This window comes from Myotis myotis, unplaced genomic scaffold (assembly GCF_014108235.1).
Source record: "Myotis myotis isolate mMyoMyo1 unplaced genomic scaffold, mMyoMyo1.p scaffold_m19_p_2, whole genome shotgun sequence".
NCBI lineage: Eukaryota > Metazoa > Chordata > Mammalia > Chiroptera > Vespertilionidae > Myotis > Myotis myotis.
Genome location: NW_023416324.1, coordinates 70,561,058 through 70,578,922, shown reverse-complemented (window position 1 = coordinate 70,578,922; position 17,865 = coordinate 70,561,058). Strand labels below are relative to the sequence as shown.

Here is a 17,865-nt window from a genome sequence, read left to right as displayed (position 1 = left end):
CAACGGGGGGATGAGGGCATGAGCGGGGTGGTGGGGGGAGTAGGGGGTAACATGGGGATAAGGACACATATGTAATATCTTAATCAATAAAAAAATATATTAAAAGGCAAAAAAAGAAAACACACAGACTAAAGATTCCACACACAAAAATTGTTAGCACTAATAAGTGAGTTCAGCAAAATAGCATGAAACAAATTCAACACACAAATGTCAATTGCATTTCTATACACCAACAATGGCCAAAGCAAAAATAAAATTAAGAAAACCATTCTATTTACAATAGCATCCAAAAGAATACTTAGTAATTAATTTAACCAAGGAAGTGAAAGACTTGTACAATGAAAACTTCTGAAATAAATCAAAGACATAAATAAATGGAACACATCCCATGTACATGGGTTGGAACACTAAATATTGTTAACTTGTTAATATTACCCAAAGGGCTCTACAAAGTCAATGCAATCCCTATGAAAGTCCCAATGACTTTGTTTTTGTTAATACTCACCCAAGGATATATATTTCCATTGATTTTTAGAGAGAGTGGGAGGAGAGAGAAAGAGAGAAACATTGATGTGAGAGAGACACATCAATTGGTTGCTTCCTACAGGCACCCTTACCAGGGCCAGGGATCAAATCTGCAACCCAGGTACATGCCCTTGACCTGGAATCAAACCCATGATCTCTAACACTGAATCACGCTGGCCAGGGCCCAATGACAATTTTTTCAGAAATAGAAAACCCCCTCCTAAAATTAATATGGCATCTCAAGGAACCCTTAATAGACAAAGCAATCTTGAAAAAGAAGTACAAAGCTGGAGGACTCATACTTGTTATTTCAAATTTTTCTATAAAGCTACAGTAATCCAAACAGTGGTACTGGAATAATGACTGACATATAAATCAATGGAATAGAATAGAGAACTCAGAAAAAGCCCTCACATTTATAGCAGGATGATTTTTGACAGGGGTACTAAGACCATTCAATATGGAAAGGACTATCTTTTCAACAAATGGTGCTGGGAAAACTAAATATCTACCTGCAAAAGAATGAAGTTGGATCCTTAGCTAATATCATATGCAAAATTAAAGTCAAAATGGATCAGAGATATAAATGTAAGATCTAAAACTATAAAACTTTTAGATTAAAACATAGGGTAAAAACTTTATGACATTGGATTGGCAATGATTTCTTGGGTATGACACCAAAAGGAACAGGCAACAAAAGTAAAAATAGACAAATTGGGCTTCATGAAAATTTTTATATTTTGTGTATCAAAAGACAATATCAGTAGAGTAAAAAGGCAACCCACAAAATTAGAGAAAATTTACAAATCATATACCTGATAAGGGATTAATGTCCAGAATCTATAGAGAACTCCTAAAACGCAACAACAAAAAACCCAAACAACTCGATTAAAAAATGGGCAAAGAACTTGGATAGATATTTAAAAAAAAAAAAAAAGACATAAAAATGGCCAATAAATACATGAAAAGATGCACAGCATTACTGATCATTAGGGAAATACAAATTAAAACCACAATGAGATACTGCTTCATACCAATTAGGATGGCTACTATAAACAACAGCAAATTTGAACCTTTGTGCACTGTTGGTGGGAATGTAAAATGGTACAAGCCACTGCCTAAAACAGTATGGCAGTTCCTCAAAAATATAAAAATAGATTGACCTATGATCCAGCAATTCCACTTCTGGGTATATACCTAGAAGGATTAAGAGCAGGGGTTATTTTAGCGATATTTCACATCCATGTTCATGTCAACATGATTCACAATAGCTAAAACATGGAAGCAACCCAAATGCTCATTGGCAGATGAATGGAAATGCAAAATATGATATATTAATAATAGAACATTATTCAACTTTAAAAAGGAAGGAAATCCGGACACATGCTACAATATGCACATAATGCTAAGTGAAGTAAGCCAGTCACAAAAAAACAAATTCTGTGTGATTCCATTTATATGAGACAGTAGTCAAAAATCATAAAGACAGAAAGTAGAAAGGTGATGCCAGGGCCTGGGAGGAAAGAGGTAAGGAAGAATTATTGTTTAACGGTATAGAGTTTCCATTTTACAAAAAGAAAAGAGTTCTAAAAAGGATGGTGGTGATGGTAGCACAACTTCATTAATGTATACCACTGAATTGTAAACTAAAAATGGTTAAGATGGAAAATATTGTTTTTATAATTTTACCATAATAAAAAGTGGAAAAATAAAATTGATCATGGTTGGAAAATATATATGTAGGCATACATTACTTTTGTAATTTAAAAAAATTAAGAGGAAAAATATTCAGAGTATGATTTCTAATTTGCAATTTAAAAAGAAAGTCACAGTCTCAGTGTTTGTATGTGTGTGTTTTTAGAGGAGGAGGAGGACACTAAAAATATAGTGGTAATTTCCTATTTAGCCTAAAGCATAACTTGCCATTCTTTTTCACATAGATGTATTTAGGGATTTGGGATAATCTACCAGGGGTTGTGAAATGTCAAATGGAACAAGCACTTCATCTTGATTTTGGAACTGAATTGGAACCAAGAAAAGAAGTAGTGTTATTTGATAAACCAACTAGGGGAACTACTGTACAGAAATTCAAAGAAATGGTCTACAGTCTCTTTAAAGTAAGTATATCTATTCACATGTTGCTAGTATGAATCACTACACTCTCCTGAAAGAATTGCCAGCACCTCATTCTAAACCACAAGAATGTTGCTATTCTTTGACCTGTATCAAGACTCTTATCTTGAGAGAAATAATTCAAAGAAAAGAAAAAATGTGTGGAAGATATTTACTTTAATATTATAAGCTAAAAATGTCCAGATATGAGAGGGGAGTTCTGTAGTTTGACATTGTAGCTGATACATTTTGAAAAGGTGAAATAAAATCAGTACAACCTGCTTTGCAAATTATTTTTTTAAATTTTAAAGAAATCCTCATACAGAGATTAATTAGAAGTATTAAAAGATGAAAACAATTACACTTTGGGAAAGAATCTTTTTTTTAATTGATTTTTTTATAGAGAGGAAGGGAGAGGAATAGAGAGCCAGAAACATCGATGAGAGAGAAACATCAATCAGCTGCCTCCTGCTGGGGACGTGCCCACCACCAAGGCACATGCCCCTGACCGGAATCAAACCTGGGACTCTTCAGTCCGCAGGCCAATGCTCCATCCACTGAGCCAAACCGGCCAGGGCAAAGAATCTTTTTTTTATTGCTCTTATAATCTTTTTCTCTGGAGAGCTTACATTTTCAAATTATTTTATCCCAAGCAGGGGAATACATTTTTACCTTCATTATTAGAATAATGTAACTTAAAATAATTACATTAATGTGATAACTACAAAAAATAATTTTCAGTTGACCCTTCTTATAATTGGATACTAGAGGCACGTTGCACAAAGAGATTCGTACAATAGGCCTTCCCTTCCCCTGGCTGCTGGCACCGGTTTTCCTCTGGCACCGGGGATCCAGGCCTTCGCTCCGGCTGGAGTCTTCAGTGTCTACATATGCAAATTAACCGCCATCTTTGTTGGGTTAATTTGCATACTCTCCTGATTGGCTGGTGAGCATAGCAGAGGGACAGTCGGTTTACATGTTTGTCTGTTATTAGGTAAGATGAGCACATTACACTGCAATTTTGCAAGTAAATCTATGAATAAGACAGAATAATTACTTAGTGTCCTCGTTAACTGTATTTATGCAGAGTATAAGAGGGTTATGGAACCTAGGGTGGCCATTTCTTAATAGACTTAAGCCAAGTTTTATTGCATTCACATAAAATATAGTTCTCACTTAGCATCATAAATATTTGGATTCTGTTTTAAGTTCCTTATGGGGATTCAGTAGCAAAATTATTACTTAGCATGATAATAATCCCCATAAAGGAAGTATTTTTCCATTTGCTAACATCTTATCTTTATAGGCAAAATTGGGTGACCAGGGAAACCTCTCTGAACTGGTTAATCTCATCTTGACGGTGGCTGATGGAGACAAAGACGGCCAAGTTTCCTTGGGAGAAGCGAAGTCAGCATGGGCACTTCTTCAATTAAATGAATTTCTTCTCATGGTGATACTTCAAGATAAGGAACATACCCCCAAATTAATGGGATTCTGTGGTGATCTCTATGTAATGGAAAGTGTTGAATATACCTCTCTTTATGGAATAAGCCTTCCATGGGTCATTGAACTTTTTATTCCCTCTGGGTTCAGAAGAAGCATGGATCAGTTGTTCACACCATCATGGCCCAGAAAGGCTAAAATAGCCATAGGACTGCTGGAGTTTGTGGAAGATGTTTTCCATGGCCCCTACGGAAACTTCCTCATGTGTGACACTAGTGCCAAAAACCTAGGATATAATGATAAGTATGATTTGAAAATGGTAGACATGAGAAAAATTGTGCCAGAGACAAACCTGAAAGAACTTATAAAGGATCGTCACTGTGAGTCTGATTTGGACTGTGTCTATGGCACGGATTGTCGAACTAGCTGTGATCAGAGTACAATGAAGTGTACTTCAGAAGTGATACAACCAAACTTGGCAAAAGCCTGTCAGTTACTCAAAGACTACCTATTGCGTGGTGCTCCAAGTGAAATTCGTGAAGAATTAGAAAAGCAACTTTATTCTTGTATTGCCCTCAAAGTCACAGCAAATCAAATGGAAATGGAACATTCTTTGATACTAAATAACCTAAAAACATTACTGTGGAAGAAAATTTCCTACACAAATGACTCGTAGTTCATTTGGACAGTGTAACCACTGTGGGAAACTTACCACTTAGAAAAGTTGGAGCACTCTAAAAAAATGGCTTGACTGAAATCCCTGCCGGTACAAAACTCATTTCCCGTTCCTAAGAAGCCATCGTCTTAAAATACATGTCTGTTGCTGAATGACAGGAGGTATAGGATCAATAGGTCCCCCAAAATGTAATTCCTGCTTTCAGAAGCCCTGGTACCATCCCCAGTACATTCACTGTGTAACTATTTGACTGACTTTAAAATAATGCTGTGAAGCCTCATTCCAGACATCAACAGTGATATTATTTTGTAGATTTGTTAGCCAAAATACCACTGCTGGAAACATTGTTTGCATTGAAGCTGCTGTTTGAAATTTATACATAAATTTACTAATGTCTTAGCATGGTAAAGTTTGCACATTAACAGAAATGAAGACTGCAAAGCAAATTAAAATTACTGATTTATAAATAGATGTTAGTAGTATGCTTTGTTGTATTATAGACTTAAACCCATTTTAACTCAGACATCATACTTTATGCGGCTTCGGAGCCTCTTTTTTTTTTCGCACCCAAGGATATCTTTAGGGCAAGTGGAAGACAAACTTCAATGTGTGAGAAACACAATTGGTTGCCTCCTGCACGCACCCCGACCAGGGCCTGAAGCCTGCAACCTACGTGCATGCCCTTGACCACAATCAAACCTGGGACGCAACATCTCCACAGGCCGATGCTCTATCCACTGAGCGAAACCAGCCAGGGCTTCAGAGGCTCTTAGACCTTCGAGTGTTTTACTTGGCAACATGTAATTGCCATGAAAACGTTTGAGCTTTCCACCTTAGTTTCAAATGGTCCATCCTGGTATCAGCCAGCCAACTTAAGGCCACAGACCCTATCCAGATCCATTTACCTTGAATTTGTCATGAAGTCATTAAGCGGACCCTGAAATCAGAACTTTTTAATTTGACATTTTCAAACAGTATTTTCTGTTGACCAAAGGGCTATATTTTAGAGGCACGTAAATTTATTCATCAAATATTTTCTCATGTAAACTATATATACAAAGATTTGCTCCTCTTTCATGTTTATTCAGATCTGACCATGTACCTTTCAGCATCTCCACAAAATTAAACCCTTCTAGAGAAAAGACCCAGTATTTTCTGCTCAAAGATTTCATCTGATTAAAGAATCTTAGCTATGTGACCTTCATTGGACAGCTTCCTTTCAAAAATTAAATCCACAGATTAGCACGTTTTGCTTAATTTAAAATCACATACTTTGAAGGTACCTTTCTTCCTACTAATCATCTGGTTACAATAAATGAAAGAAGAAGTATTTCCTAGTGGAAGGCTGGTATGTTGCTTGTCAGACTTGAGAACAGAAGCCCAAGCAGCAGGTGTGAACTTTGAGTCAATACACAAGATATCTTTTTCTGGAAAAAACTATACTTGTTTCTTGAGGAAATATACTGCCAGTTTCAGGGTATTTCCTACAGTTTCATTAACAAGAGCTCAACACAGAAATAGCTGTTTGCCTAATAAGTTTATTGTCTCTCTTCTGGAAAATCTTCATAGAAAATTATGATTTGGTTTATTAGCTCTCAGCAGCCCGTTCCTGAGCTCTGAGGAAGCTTGCTTTCTTCTGAGCTACCCGATCTTTCTTCTGGGCAAGAGACATTTTGGGACGGTTCCACCTATAAAACAAAGAAGAGGCAGAAATGTTATTTTTAAAAATACAGCTAAAGAGGACAGAGCTGTTTTATTTGTAATAAGATTTCCAATAAATGCACTTATTGTTTTAGGCTAATTTCCCCAACCCCCAACTTCTGTGATACTGTCCTATTACCACACAGTACCAAAAATCAAACACACTAGTACAATGTTTAGAATCATTATTAGCAGCAACTGGCAGTTACACTGTACTAGGATAGAATGAACCACCTCAGTAGCTTCTGAGGCTAATACTTTCTATCACCACAATTACTTTAGCAAACCTGGTTCCCTTCACTTCTGCAACATCATGCAGAGTTAGTGATCGAGTTTGCACTTTACTCAGTCTGAGTTAAGATGAAACAAGGCAAGTTTGGAACCACTCCCAACCTCTCTCTCTTGAAAACAGTAAGATACATACCTCTTCTTTTTAACTTCCTTCTTAGGCTTCTTCTCATAGACTGGATTCTCTCGTATAGCGGCATGAGCTTTCTTATACATCTCCTCCATCTGAAACAAAGCAAAGCAAACAGTACTTGGTTTCATTTCATATGCCCTAAACAATAATGCAACATACTGTAATCTATTACTCGCTCTATTTTGTCTTTCTAAGACAGATTTTCAAAGGGCACTAAACTAGGTCAGTGTCGGTATCTGCTTAAATTTCTAAATGTAATCTCTAAATTTCTTTTCCTAAGAAATTCCCAATTTTTTTGCCATAGGTAATGAGTTGACATTATCCACAAAACTCAACTTTTTAAAAAAATATATATTTTTATTGATTTCAGAGAGGAAGGGAGGAGAGAGAGTCAGAAACATCAATGATGAGAATCACTGATTGGCTGCCTCCTGCATGCCCCCCACTGGGAATCGAGCCCGCAACCCAAGCATGTGCCCCTGGCCTGAATCAAACCTGGGACCCCTTCAGTCCGCAGGCCGACGCTCTATCCACTGAGCCAAGCCAGCTAAGGCAAAACTCAATGTTTTAATACATTTTTACTGATTTCTGAGAGAAGAGATAGAAACAATGATGAGAATCATTGATCAGCTGCATCCCGCACGCCCCACATTGGAGATTGAGCCTGAAACCCGGGCATGTGCCTTGACCAGGAATTGAAGAGTAAATGGTTCATAGTCAAAGCTCAACCACTGTGCAATGCAGGCCCGGCTCAACTTTTTCTTGAAGAAAAATTTGCATGCCTTTCTGAGGACTTCAGGTATATTTTTTAAGTCAATCAAAGTTTAGAGCAAAATGATTTCTGTACAAACACATTTTATGCTCATTTAAAATACTGTCTGACCACGGGTGCCCGGCTAGCTCAGTCGGTAGAGCATGAGACTCTTAAAATACTGTCTGACCTAAATTCTTTCATTTAGTGAGGATGAACACCAAAACAAAATTTTTAAGAGTTTATGGGGACCTGACTAGGTGGCTCGGTTGGTTGGAGCACCATCTTGTACACCAAAAAAGTTTAAGAGTCAACTGTAAATGACTTGATTCTGTGCAAAATCACTCATGAAAGAGCAGCTGTAAAATACCTTGAGTACTCATTATCAAAATATAATAAAAATTCCAGCCCCCTAAAAAATGAATCAGGTAATCAATCCAGGTCTCTAAAATTATTCAGTGTGGAGAGAACATGATTACTACATGCATTTGTGGAAACCAATGCAAAACTTATCACTACATGAGACCTCAAACCACCTAAATCCCTTTTGAAAGTTAATTTCTCTCTTTTTAGCAGTCTACTTATTACAGCTCTACACTGTAATTTAACTAACCCATTTGATGACTTCGTCGTAAAAAAAAACAACTAAGCAACCCAGTTTATTCTTTTCAAAAGATCAGACAAGCAAGAAATACAACCATTTTTGTAGACAACTCCATTGAGTTTAGGTAAAGACCACTTCTTGTTGGAGACATGCCAGGTGTCTGCATAGGACTTCAGTATGCACTCATAGGAAAGATGCCTCCATAGATAAAATTAATGAGCTAGTTGGAAAGTCTATTAGCCAAAGAGTAGTTCTGGCTAAAGCATGAAATCGACATAGAAAACATTGGGAAACAGACATCTGAAAACACAGATTGTTTGAAAAGTCTTGATTAAGCCATTTGTAACATGACCAGAGCAAGAAATGGTTTAGGGGAAAAATTTTGCAGGTTGCCCTAGCTGGTTTGGCTCAGTTGGTAAGAGCATTGACCTGCAGACTGAAGGGTCCAGAATTAGATTTGGGTCAAGGGCACATGCTTGGGTTGTAGGCTTGATCCCCATTAGGGGGTGTGCAGGAGGCAGCTAATCACTGATTCACTCTCATCACTGATGTTTCCATCTCTCTTCCTCTACAAAATCATAAAAAAATATTTTTTAAAAATTGTAGGTCAAGTAGAATTACGTCAAGAAGTGAACAAGGCCCTGACCGGTTTAGCTCAGTGGATGGAGCGTCAGCCTGGGGAATGAAGGGTCCCGGGTTCGATTCCGGTCAAGGGCATGTACCTTGGTTGTGGGCATGTCCCCACTGGGAGGTGTGCAGGAGGCAGTTGATCGATGTTTCTCTCTCATCGATGTTTCTAACTCTCTATCCCTCTCCCTTCCTCTCTGTAAAAAATCAGTAAAATATATTTTAAAAAAAGTGAACAATGATGGTATCAGTAAATAAAGGAATATACTCATGTATAAATACATGCACCTACATAGCTAATATAAAACTATCTTTTTCCTAGTTCAAAAACTCAACCTAGCTCTAGCTGGTTTGGCACAGTGGATAGAGCGTCAGCCTGCGGACTGAAGGGTCCTGGGTTCAATTCTGGTCAAGGGCACATGCCCAGGTTTCAGGCTCCATCCTCAGTAGGGGGCGTGTAGGAAGCAGCCAATCAACGATTCTCTCTCATCATTGATGTTTCTCTCCCTCCCTCCCTCTCTGAAATTAATAAAAACATATTAAACAAACTCAACCTATGTGCTTATCCAGCCCTACATTTGTACAAAGCACATAAATAATCTTTTCCCAATAAAACTCTTTTAAAAATAATTTAATAGCCAAAGCTATACCAAAAATACATACTAACAGAAAAAAAAAATCTAACCAATTACTTAATGTAACCCATCTATTTTTATATAACTAGAGGCCTGGTGCACAAAATCCGTGCAGGGGAGGGGGTACAGGGGGAGAGGTGTGTTCCTCAGCCTGGCGTGCATCCTCTCCAATCCAGGACCTCTTGGGGGATTAACTGGCAGTCGGACATCCCTCTCCCAATTCAGGACCCCTGGCTCCTAACTGCTCACCTGCCTGCCTGCATGATTGCCCCTAACCCCTCACCTGCCAGCCTGATCGCACCTGCCTCTGCCCCTACCACCGTGGCTTTGTCCGGAAGGAGGACCAGACTACCAGAAGATGTCCTCGTCAACCCGGTCTAATTAGCATATTGTCCTTTTATTAGTATAGATTCTGTATTTGTGATTGTTTTATAGTACTTAAGCATTTCTTTTTTTTTTTGGTTCTCACCTGAGGATACGTTTCCCCTTGATTTTTAGAGAGTGGGAGGGAGAGAGGGAGGAAGGGGAAGAAACATCAATTTGAGAGGCACATCCATTAGCTGGCTCCCGCACACACCCTGACCAGGGCTGGGGATGAACCTGCAACCCGGACACATGCCCTTGAACTGGAATTGAACCCGTGAGCCAGCTGACGGTCTTAACCATTAGCCATGCCAGCCAGGGCCTAGTTTGATTTGTGTGTTCTATGCTTTCACTGTAATTTCAAAACTGGCGCTATCATAAATTACTCCAATGCATTAATAGAGATAGTCCTGGAGACACAACTTTAATTTTCCAACATTAAACTCACTTTTGCAAACACCATTCCTTTACTTAAGCATCACGCAGAACTAATGTTAAAAATCTGTACATCTCGCCCTAATCGGTTTGGCTCAGTGGATAGAGCATCGGCCTGCAGACTGAAAGGTCCCAGGTTCAATGCCGGTCAAGGGCATGTTCCTTGGTTGTGGGCACATCCCCAGTAGGAGGTGTGCAGGAGGCAGCTGATCGATGTTTCTCTCTCATCGATGTTTCTAACTCTCTATCTCCCTCCCTTCCTCTCTGTAAAAAAGCAATGAAATATATTTAAAAAAAAAAAATCTGTACATCTCGCCCTAGCCAGTTTGGTTCAGTGGATAGAGCTTCAGCCTGCGGATTGAAGGATCACGGGTTCGATTCCAGTCAAGGGCATATGCCCCAGTTGCAGGCTCGATCCCCAGTAGGGGGTGTGCAAGAGGCAACCAATCAATGATTCTCATCGATGTTTCTCTCTCTGAAATCAATAATAATAAAAATCTGTACATCTCCCTTTCTGTGTGTATGCCTGACACATTCAGAATGTCCAAAACATAGCACTTGTTTGCTATGAAGAAAGAATCTTTTTTCCCCATTGTCTCAAAATGAATGAAGTTTAGTAAATTAGCACCTCCTACCAGAGTAGGCAGAAACCTATAAATACAAAACAGCCAAATGCATAAAAGGCTTTAGATTTGGATACTTAAAACCTGCCATCCTTCAGCATCTCAGATTCCTAAAAACATTGACCAGTCTAGCTCATTATACTATCTTATCCTTTTAACCTACCCTGTGTTCAACATCCCAATACAAGGACAGCTTATATAATTCTGTCTGTACCTATGAACATGCCCATATTCAAGCCTTAACTGTTAACCTAAAATAAAACTATATAATTATAATGTACCCACAAAAAACAAGTAGTAAACCTGGTTCCATAAATGAACCAAACATTCATCTTTAGTTAAAATTTTTACCATGTCTGGAGTTACGTTGTTCTTTATATACTGAGAGAACTGTTTCTTGTAAGCATCTTCATCTTCTTCCATTAGATAACGCATATAATCTGCAACGTTCTGACCCATGATGTGCTTTCGATGTGCTTCTGCATTGAATTCCTTGCTTTCTGAATCATAACCAGGGAATCGTTTGGTACTAAAATAAAGTTTTTCACATTTTAGTATATGTTGATTGAAATCAGTTCACTAGCAGGAATTCATTTTAGTAGCTGCCATCAGTCCCGTCTTGAAACAATTAATTGCATCATATGCAACCAAAGGACCAACTACTGATTGCTCAGTTAGTGGGATATCATCATTCAGCAGCTAATTTCTGAATTTCAGGTTAGAAAATCACAGCACAAGTCCCTTTAAAAACCACTAACTGAACCAAGGCATTTCACCACCATAAAGTTAGTTCTCATTATCATAAAAAAGGGTTTCAAAACTCCTCCCCCAAATACTAGAATTTCTCAGTGGTGCCTCAGGGTACATGGGAGTGATTCATTCAAAGTCACATAGGTGCCCTCTAACGTAACTGCAGATACTCAAAAAGAATCAAAAAACCCTCCCCCCACATTGTAAGATTAAGTGCCAGGCTTAAAAACATCTAAAAATTTGGTTAAATCAACAATCACTAAAATATTCGTAGTAACTTTAATATATAGCTACTCAGCAATAACAACAATCATTAATTCGAACTAAATAACCAAATTAAAACCACCTACTTAGCTTCTGAGAACAGCTTTGTTTCCAATTTAAAGTTTAGAAATCTGTTATAAGCCTTTCTCTCAAACCTTTTCTAGTCTACTTTTTTCCGTAATTCAGTAAAGCCATTCTCAAAAACAGACAATGCATTGGAGGGGAAGAGGGAGTGGTGGTGAAACCAAGCTGCTCATTTCTAACCAAAACTAAATCACACATAAAAGGTAGTGGTTTCAACCCCAGCCCTTCCACTTACTGGTTCTATAACCTTGAACAAATCATTTGCGTCTCTTCACTTGTAAAATGAGTTCTAATTGCTTCCTGTCCTGCCAGGTTCCCTTTGCACCGTGCCTAGCATGTAGCGGGCACACAATGAGAGCTACTATTACTTTAACCCAATAATCTCCACAGTCCAACTAATTAGAAACAGCAAGTACTGGAGTCCAGGCAATGAGGCCTTGGATACTACATTACCTGTGAGGGATAGATAGGCCTCCATCCACAGCTCCCTTCAGGGCCCCAAAAACTTTATTTCCAGTAGTAGTTCTGGCAAGCCCTGCATCCAAGTAGCAGGTGAAGGCACCAGGTTGACCATCAATGCTTTCCACATTGTATTCATCTCCAGTCACCTCCACCTGGCCTTCATAGATCTTGTCCATGCCAAACCTATTGAGAAGCTATTAACAAAGAAGCCAGTCTGAATATACTCCAACAACTCTAACATTATCTCACATCACAACTTTAATGACCTCTGACAAAAAAATGTTTCTTATTTATCTCCTAATCCAGTGATGGTGAACCTTTTGAGCTCAGCATGTCAGCATTTTGAAAATCCTAACTTAACTCTGGTGCCGTGTCACATACAGAAATTTTTTGATCTTTGCAACCATAGCAAAACAAAGACTTATATTTTTGATATTTATTTTATATATTTAAATGCCATTTAACGAAGAAAAATCAACCAAAAAAATGAGTTCGCATGTGACCTCTGACACGCGTGTCATAGGTTCGCCATCACTGTCCTAATCCCAATCTACTTTTAAATATAAATTTTTAAATGCTATAAAACTTCATTCAATTTGTTAACTTTATTCAATAGCTTCTTAATCTGCTACATATCCGTATTTGATTTATGCAGCAATTAGGATATACATAACTTTGATTTTTAAAAATTAACTCAAGGGAGGCCCAGCCAGCATGGCTCAGTGGTTGAGCATTGACTTATGAACCAGGTAGGTGGTCATGGTTTGATTCCTGGTCAGGGAACATGCCTGGGTTGCGGCTCAAACCCCAGCGCAGGGCGTGCAAGAGGCAGCCAATCAAGGATTGATTCTCTCATCATTGGTGTTTCTATCTTCTCTCCCCCTTTCTCTCTGAAATCACTAGAAATATATTTTAAATAAGTAAAATAAATTTACTTAAGGGAGGTAATCACATTGCTTCAGTCATATTTGGCTATAATTCAACAACCAAATATTCAATGTTATCACATAGTTTTGAGGAATAGGATCCTGGGTTGAAGACATCTTCTGCGGCTGTCTCTGATACATTATGTTAATATGCACCACTCCTCTGTTAGTACATATCGCCTAAAAAGCAGTGCCTTTGCACCAAGTTGCTCTCATATATAAAGACAATGTTACCCACCCCCACTCAAACATGTTATGACCAATGAAGATGTGGATCCCCAACAATGATGCATGCTTAACAATTCCACTGCAAAACAAGGTCAGCAACTGAGAAAAAATAAGGCAAAGTCACATTTTCATCTTTTCTGCAAATTATAAGAAATGCTGCCAACCAAAGGCAAAGATGATTAAAACAAAACCTCCCCCCGCCCCCGCCACACACACACTAACACCGCCTCCCAAGTTTAAAACATTGCTTCTCAAAATTTAACATGCATATAAATCACTTGGACATCCTATTAAAACAAATTCTGAAGGTCTGGAGTAGACTGCATTTTTTAATGTACACTTATGGTCAGAAGGGTATTTCTGAGTAGATCTGTCCAATAAGGTAGCCACTAAGGAACCACAAGTGGCTATTCAAATTTAAGCTAAAAATTCAGTTCATCAGTAGCACTAGAAGCATTTCAAGTGCTCAACAACCACATGTGGCTGCTAGCTACCACTGGCTTTACATCAGACAAGAGACTGCAGGAAATTCTATTGGTTTAGATATGCCCAACAAACAGGGCAGAAACCAAGAAAACTGTTCCCCCAAATTATTAGGAAATGCACTGCTGTCTCAAAGCTTGTATTTATAAAAGGGTAACACCAGGCACTCTCTTGACCCAACAGCTGAGGGTATCTTATCCATGTGTAAACATCTCTTTCAGACAACTCCAAGCGATGAGTTAATTTCAAGATACGTTAATTATAAAGTAATCCTGTACATACCCTGCGGGCCAGCAGCAGGCCAGTACAATATGCTGCAGCATAATTTGTCAGGCCAACCTTCACACCATACTTGGGGAGTTCATGAGCATAAGCTGCACAAACTATCATATCTCCTTCTATACGGGCATAAGCGATCTATAGAAGAGAAAAACCAGGTTAGTCATCTGCTTTTTACTATTTGTCCTAAATGCCTTTGTATTCAAAGAACTTGAAGAAAAAAACCTGGACACAGTTCTGCATCACTTAAAATCTTTGTTAAACCCAGTTACCTTCAAGTAGTTATGTCTTGGTCAACTATAGCAGGTAAATTTGAGTCTAAATATGTTTGACTAATGTCACAATATATATAAAGCTAAAATTACCACACGGGCATTGAATACTGAATTGCCTTTGGAATAAATTATACTCTAGTTCCTTACTTCTAAGTACTGAAAAGACTTAGGTTAGCTGGTGAATTAGAGGCACTTTGAAAAGTCAAAGGAATTCCCAATTTCAAACATCTTTTGAACTAAGCACATTTTAAGTCCAATAATGATCCAGACACCTAGTGTTAAGTTATGTCCTTGGGTATGGAGGGACACACTGCCTTCACAACCACAAATGAGCGTGCCCAGAAAACAGGTGTGCCTGCCTCCTGCAAAGGCCCCAAATATCTCAAAAAAAAATTTTTTTTCCCCTTGTCATAAAATTCCAGCAAATTATCTTCTAGGAGCACGCTGCCATTTTCTGGGGGTCTTTTATGTGGAAGACAGCTTCACATATAACAGTTAAAAACCCATTCCAACAAGAAGCAGGAATAAGGACAATCTTAAAGCATAATTTAACCTTCCCAACAACCTCCCTCTCCAAAGAGCAGCGGGTACGTGGCACGTACGGCCACACAGTAACAGCGAGGACGTGGTCCACGACAAAGCCTATCACTCCACTGGGGCTGGAATGGGCCCGAACCTTCTATCTCAGTGATGGCGAACCTTTTGAGCTCGGCGTGTCAGCATTTTGAAAAACCCTAACTTAACTCTGGTGCCGTGTCACATGTAGAAATTTTTTGATATTTGCAACCATAGTAAAACAAAGATTTATATTTTGGTAATTATTTTATACATTTAAATGCCATTTAACGAAGAAAAATCAACCAAAAAATGAGTTTTTTTGGCCCTAACCGGTTTGGCTCAGTGGACAGAGCATCGGCCTGGGGGACTTAATGGTCCCAGGTTTGATTCCGGTCAAGGGCACGTACCTTGGTTGCGGGCACATCCCCAGTAGGAGTGTGCAGGAGGCAGCTGATGGATGTTTCTCTCTCATCGATGTTTCTAACTCTCTATCCCTCTCCCATCCTCTCTGCAAAAAATCAATAAAATGTATTTTTTTAAAAATGAGTTTTTTTGGTTGATTTTTCTTTGTTAAATGGCATTTAAATAGGTTCGCCATCATCACTGTTCTATCTGGTTTCAAATGTAGCCTTCCACCGCCCGCCCCCCTCCACGCCCCCGCAAATGGCAATAGTAACAGAAATCCCTCTAATCCTCTTTTCCCCATAAAGACACCTATGTAACACCTTAATCAATAAAGAAAAAAAAATGTTTTTAATAAAAAAACACACAATGGGATTCATCTGGGTCAGGACTGCCAAACGTGGCTGCTCTCTAGCCCGGCTTTTTTCAAGCACCAACTCCCCATTTTCAAGCACCAACTCCCCAGGCTCCAATTGAAGACCCACGAAAAGGAAAAGAACTCCCTCCCTGTCTGTGGGGCGCGGGCTCGAACCTGAGGGACCTTCATGCACACGTGCGTGCTGTCCCCGGGCACAGCTCCCCGGCGGGGAGTCGGGAGGGGGGTCCCCGTCCCGGGGTCCCCGGGGCGCCTTACCTGACAGATGATGTCTCGGTTGGTGACGCGGACGATCATCCGGTACTTCGGTGTGTTGTACTTATTTTTATCCTGGATGACCAAGCGTTTCCGGGCATAGTAATCGGTTTTACCCTCTGAAGAAGATAGAAAAAAAAATTTTTTTAAGAAAGTCTACTCCACTGCAGAACAGGTTCCCTTAAGGTTGTGAACACGAACACCGGGCCGTACCTCGCCGTCTTCTGAATTTCACTTGGTATCGCTTGAAGTAGGCCTTATTCTTGACAACTTTCACAAACCCCTTCAAGAAAGAAGAACCATTTATTACAGGTTTCGGCTTATGCTACTTGTGACATCTGAGCTGTAACAAAGTAACGTGTGGATTTCAAAAGGGAACCTGGACAACTGCCCCTTCCGTGGAGTCCAGCCTCCCTCCACCCACCCGGGCTCAGGAACCCCCTCGCCCACCTCCCATCTGTCAAGCCTGCTGAGCGCCGCCTCCAAACCGACGGGCGACACGGCTTCTCCACCACCCGCCCCGCTGCCGGGAGCCCACGGAGCAGCCGGGAGCCCACGGAGCAGCCGGGAGCGGGGCCGGGGCCGGGGCCGAGCAGCCGAGCGGCGGCAGCCCGGCGGCACGCGGCATCCCCCGGAGAGTCCGAGACCGCCTGGGGCGAGCTCCCCTGCCCGCCGCCCGCGGGGCCCCCTCGGACGAGCCGGCAGTCTCCCCGCAGCCTGTCCACTACACTCCTCGACCCCCACCTCCTCAGCTCCTTCTCTGCGTCCACCCCCTTCCCAAGCTTGGGCGGCAGCCATTAAAGGCCACGCTGGGAGCGGCGGCCCGACCAGCACCGTGGTGCAATCTAATGCCATCCGACCCCTGCGCCGCGCGAGACCAACCCTAGGCTGGCTTTAGGGCAAGATGAGGGAGCCCCCATCCATCTGTAATCCCGAGATCTGGATACCCACTCACCATCCTGCGGAAGAGAGACCCACGGCCGCGGCTCGCCACAGACCTGCAGGCCTAGCCTAACTCCGGTGGAGAAAAAGGCTGCGGCCCGTGCGCAGGCGCAGTATGTAGCGCCGGCGATCACGCAAGCGACGTGGAGAAGAGGGATCCTCTTGCCGTCGGGCGTGCGGCGTGCTGCCTCCTGCTGGTGGGAGGACCATACGGCCTTCGCCGCGTGGCAACAAATCCTTAATGCTCCCGGCTGGAATGGACGGTAAGCGGTAACGAAGGATTCTGTCCAGGGAAGTTGTTTCATAACAAACATGATTACCATTGTAAGCAGGAAAAAAGGTTTAACAATTAAATGGAAGGAATTTTCTCTGGGCCCTTTTGCCCCCCACCCCCGACCCCCACTACCCCCCGCCCCCAGGAAGGACTCTACCTCTTGGACTACCACTCACCCCGGCCCAGAACATAGACTTGCCTTAGCGCTCCAAGCCTGGGTTAGGAGCCCCGCTTTTCCTACGGCACCTTCGTACCGGTTCACCCCGCCCTAGATTGGTAAACATCTAGAGGATGGGGCCCTGCCGCCGAGTTCACCTTTAAATCTCCAGCACCTAGCACGGTGCTGAATGACATTCAGTAACATGGTAAGAGAACTGCTGCTCTCTCCTTC

General features: G+C 40.7%; 2 protein-coding genes and 2 non-coding genes across 7 annotated transcripts in view; 1 reads left to right on the top strand and 3 right to left on the bottom strand.

Annotated features, from left to right (window-relative positions):
* The window catches only part of DIPK1A (divergent protein kinase domain 1A), a 126,664-nt gene extending 120,540 nt beyond the window's left edge, over positions 1 to 6,124 (top strand). For all 3 annotated transcript variants that reach the window (XM_036352346.1, XM_036352347.1, XM_036352348.1), the window contains exons 4-5: positions 2,466 to 2,642; positions 3,944 to 6,124. In XM_036352346.1, the coding sequence (XP_036208239.1) occupies positions 2,466 to 2,642; positions 3,944 to 4,756 (990 nt within the window). In that variant the 3' untranslated portion in view covers positions 4,757 to 6,124. The remainder of the gene's footprint in view (positions 1 to 2,465; positions 2,643 to 3,943) is intronic.
* Positions 6,125 to 6,274: 150 nt separating this feature from the next.
* Positions 6,275 to 17,364, bottom strand: RPL5 (ribosomal protein L5). 2 transcript variants are annotated; one of them, XM_036352349.1, is made up of 8 exons: positions 17,214 to 17,364; positions 16,472 to 16,541; positions 16,262 to 16,377; positions 14,396 to 14,530; positions 12,468 to 12,670; positions 11,268 to 11,445; positions 6,882 to 6,970; positions 6,275 to 6,444 (listed from the first exon to the last, which is right to left on the bottom strand). In XM_036352349.1, exons 1-8 carry the CDS (start codon positions 17,214 to 17,216, stop codon positions 6,345 to 6,347), a joined length of 894 nt encoding a protein of 297 aa, XP_036208242.1. In that variant the 5' UTR covers positions 17,217 to 17,364; the 3' UTR covers positions 6,275 to 6,344. The 2 variants fall into 2 exon arrangements, with proteins under 2 accessions (XP_036208242.1, XP_036208243.1); XM_036352350.1 differs by having other exon boundaries at positions 6,882 to 6,967.
* On the bottom strand, positions 6,666 to 6,797 carry LOC118677934. The gene has a single exon (XR_004974639.1). It is a non-coding gene; the product is annotated as a small nucleolar RNA SNORA66 (small nucleolar RNA).
* On the bottom strand, positions 11,518 to 11,613 carry LOC118677924. The gene has a single exon (XR_004974630.1). It is a non-coding gene; the product is annotated as a small nucleolar RNA SNORD21 (small nucleolar RNA).
* Positions 17,365 to 17,865: the final 501 nt, after the last annotated feature.

Coding starts and splice junctions, on each gene's coding strand:
- RPL5 (XM_036352349.1), bottom strand. Junction 14,531..16,261: donor ACCGAGACATCATCTGTCAG/GTAAGGCGCCCC, acceptor TCTCTTCTATAG/ATCGCTTATGCCCGTATAGA. Junction 12,671..14,395: donor GCCTGCTGCTGGCCCGCAGG/GTATGTACAGGA, acceptor CTTTGTTAATAG/CTTCTCAATAGGTTTGGCAT.